The sequence below is a fragment of the Myiozetetes cayanensis genome, unplaced genomic scaffold (genome assembly GCF_022539395.1).
Source record: "Myiozetetes cayanensis isolate MyiCay16 unplaced genomic scaffold, myiCay2020 scf7, whole genome shotgun sequence".
Lineage (NCBI taxonomy): Eukaryota > Metazoa > Chordata > Aves > Passeriformes > Tyrannidae > Myiozetetes > Myiozetetes cayanensis.
The window spans coordinates 2,572,397-2,575,275 of NW_026087964.1; the positions used below are offsets into that span (position 1 = coordinate 2,572,397).

Sequence of the window (2,879 nt, forward strand, 5' to 3'; positions counted from 1 at the left end):
TGGAGAGAATCTTGGCCATTCCTTTATTTTGGGCACTGATTTGCATAATTCTGCTCAGATGATGCGCACATGTTTATTTAGAAAAGTTACAAGCACTGCAGATCTATGTTCCAGCATCCAGTCCGTGGCACAGGACCAACCCCCCTTCCTTCCTACAGAGGTGCAAAAACCAACCCGAGGTTTCTACACCTGAAGATTCGTGCGATCGTGATACTTCTGGTAGGGATCATCAACGTACCAGTTCCTCCTTTTCCAGAAGGAAGTGGTCATTTTATCCAGGAGTTTACACTGTGTCCTGTTGCACAGCACGAACTCCCTCAGACGCTTCCTCTGGGAAGCCGACTTCTTCCACAGTTTCTTCTTGTAGCCAGACTGTCAGAAGAAAACACACACACATGTAGAGAAAAAACCAACTTTTTAAGCAGGTCACTGCAAATACACACACACACCACACTGCTCAAACAACAGGATAAAGCCCTCGCTTTCAGGAAAACGGGAGTCTCTCCACAGAGCTTTTTTTAACTTCCCTACCAGCCACTGCCCTCCAAGGGAAGGAAAACAATTACCCTTTACACTGACTTTCCCCAAGAAAGTCTCACCTTTCTCCTAACCCAGAGGCCGTTGTGCAGCCGGAGGAACCTTTTGACAACGGATTTCACGCTTTTCCTCTTCCCTTTCCGTATGCTGTAGTAGGTGAGAGTCCTCGCTGGCTGCTGGAGTATACTTGGAAGTAGAGGTGTGACACTGAAGAAAAAACACCCCCAAAACAGGGGAAAAATAGAACAGGAATGAAACATCTTTTTCTAAAAGTAATCACCGCGCTTTTCAGATAAAGGAAGATCAGAAGGGGCTGTGGCTTGTGTGGAGGTTAACAAGGACCCATCTAACATCACAGCACAGCACCTAATGACTGAGGAACAGTAACTGCAGGGCTGGAGTCTTGGCAAAATTCAGCTCAAAGTTACTGTTCACACAGAACACCTTTTTTTTTCTTTAAATCTACTAAAAGCAGTGATACACTGAAGCACAAACATTCAGCTGTTACTGGGATTCAGAAATTACTTTTGGAACATTAATTGCAGAACAGTTCGGGTTGGAAGGGGCCTCTGGAGATCACCCAGTCCAGCCCTCATCAGCAGCAGGAGAAACAGCAGTGATTACAACAAGACTAATTGTAAATTGGGCTGCAGAGTATGTCACATTTTGCCTCCTGCTTCGAGCATTAAGAGTACAGGAGGGGGGAGCTCAGGGCCAACAGAGACCTGCTGCTGAATGCAGAGATGCCCGAGTGTCTCAGACAGATGTATATTGTAGTTTGTGCAGGATGGGGTCAGTCTCTTCTCCCAAGAAACAAGCACTAGAACAAGAGAAAATGGTCCCAGATTGTGTCAGGAGAGGTTCAGGTTGGATATCAGGGAAAATTTCTTCACTGAAAGGGTTGTCGGGCCTTGGAAGAGGCTGCCCAGGGCAGTGGTGGAGTCGCCATCCCTCGAGGCATTTAAAAGCCGTGTAGATGTGGCACTTGGGGACATGGGTTAGTGGTGGCCTTGGCAGTGATGGGTTAATGGCTGGACTTCATGATCCTAAAGGTCTTTCCCAACCTAAATATTCTATGATTTCATCATATTCATATATAGAGGTGTTTCAGTATAATGGATGTGTAAAATATATATTACATACTATTATATAAATATATATAACATAGAATATATAATACTAAAATAAAATATACACGGAAATATCAATACATTAGAAGAATACATAAAATGTGTATTATATAATACACATTAATATATTACATATTTTTATATAAAATATATATTATATAAGCATATATAATATACATACAAATATATTTCATCATATATTACCTATCCATTTAAAATAATAGGTCATAAATATATTTAAAATAGTTCATATGCAAATAGGTAAAACATTTTTAAATACCTAAATGTGTAATTTATATATATATTAAAAGATACAAACATTTCACATAAAAACATATATTAAAACATATAAATAAAATATTTTGGATACCAAAAATATATATATTGAAATGCATATATATAATGTAAAAATATAAAATATACAAAAATATATATAAATGTATATATTATATATAAATATATATTATATATATAATATATAGAAAATATATAAATGTATAAAAGTATATAAGTGTAAACCCCATATATATACATACATATATATATGAATATATACATATACATATATACACATACATATACATATATACGTGTATATATATAAAAACATATAAATATATAAAAGTATAAGTATGTAAGTGTATACATATATATATAGGTATATATACGTATATACACATATATACACACATATAGATATACATATACACAGATATATATATATAAAGATCTATCTATCTATCTATCTATCTATCTATCTATCTATCTATCTATCTATCTATCTATCTATCTGTCTATCTACCCTGCCCCAGATAAACACATAAAACACCCTTAAGAGGAGCGGATGTTTTGCAGGAGGGAGAGGCCGCGCAGCGGTACCTGCTGAGCACCGAGGGTGCCGCTGCCCGGGGCCGGTTCCCTCCCAGCAGCCGCGGTGCCCAGAGCGGGGTCCGGAGCGGGGCCGGGGCCGGTCCGTGCCCGACACACCGTGCGGGGAGGGCGGAGAGCGGGAGCGCCCGGGGGGCCCAGCGCCGTAGGATCCCTGGGGGGACACGGAGAGACCCTCAGCACACACTGAGACAGCCGGACAACACACACAACCCCCCGCCCCCGACACCGCCCAGCACCGACACCGACACGGACACGGACACGGACCCGCCACCGCGCCCCGAGTCACCGCCGACACCGCCATGGCCGCCATGGCCGCGCCGG

The 2,879-nt window shown here is 41.3% G+C and overlaps 1 protein-coding gene across 1 annotated transcript; it reads right to left on the reverse strand.

Annotated features, from left to right (window-relative positions):
• On the reverse strand, positions 1 to 2,879 carry MRPL35 (mitochondrial ribosomal protein L35). Its single transcript, XM_050338109.1, has 4 exons — positions 2,823 to 2,879; positions 2,547 to 2,709; positions 600 to 744; positions 1 to 372 (listed from the first exon to the last, which is right to left on the reverse strand). Exons 1-4 carry the CDS (start codon positions 2,866 to 2,868, stop codon positions 184 to 186), a joined length of 543 nt encoding a protein of 180 aa, XP_050194066.1. The 5' UTR covers positions 2,869 to 2,879; the 3' UTR covers positions 1 to 183.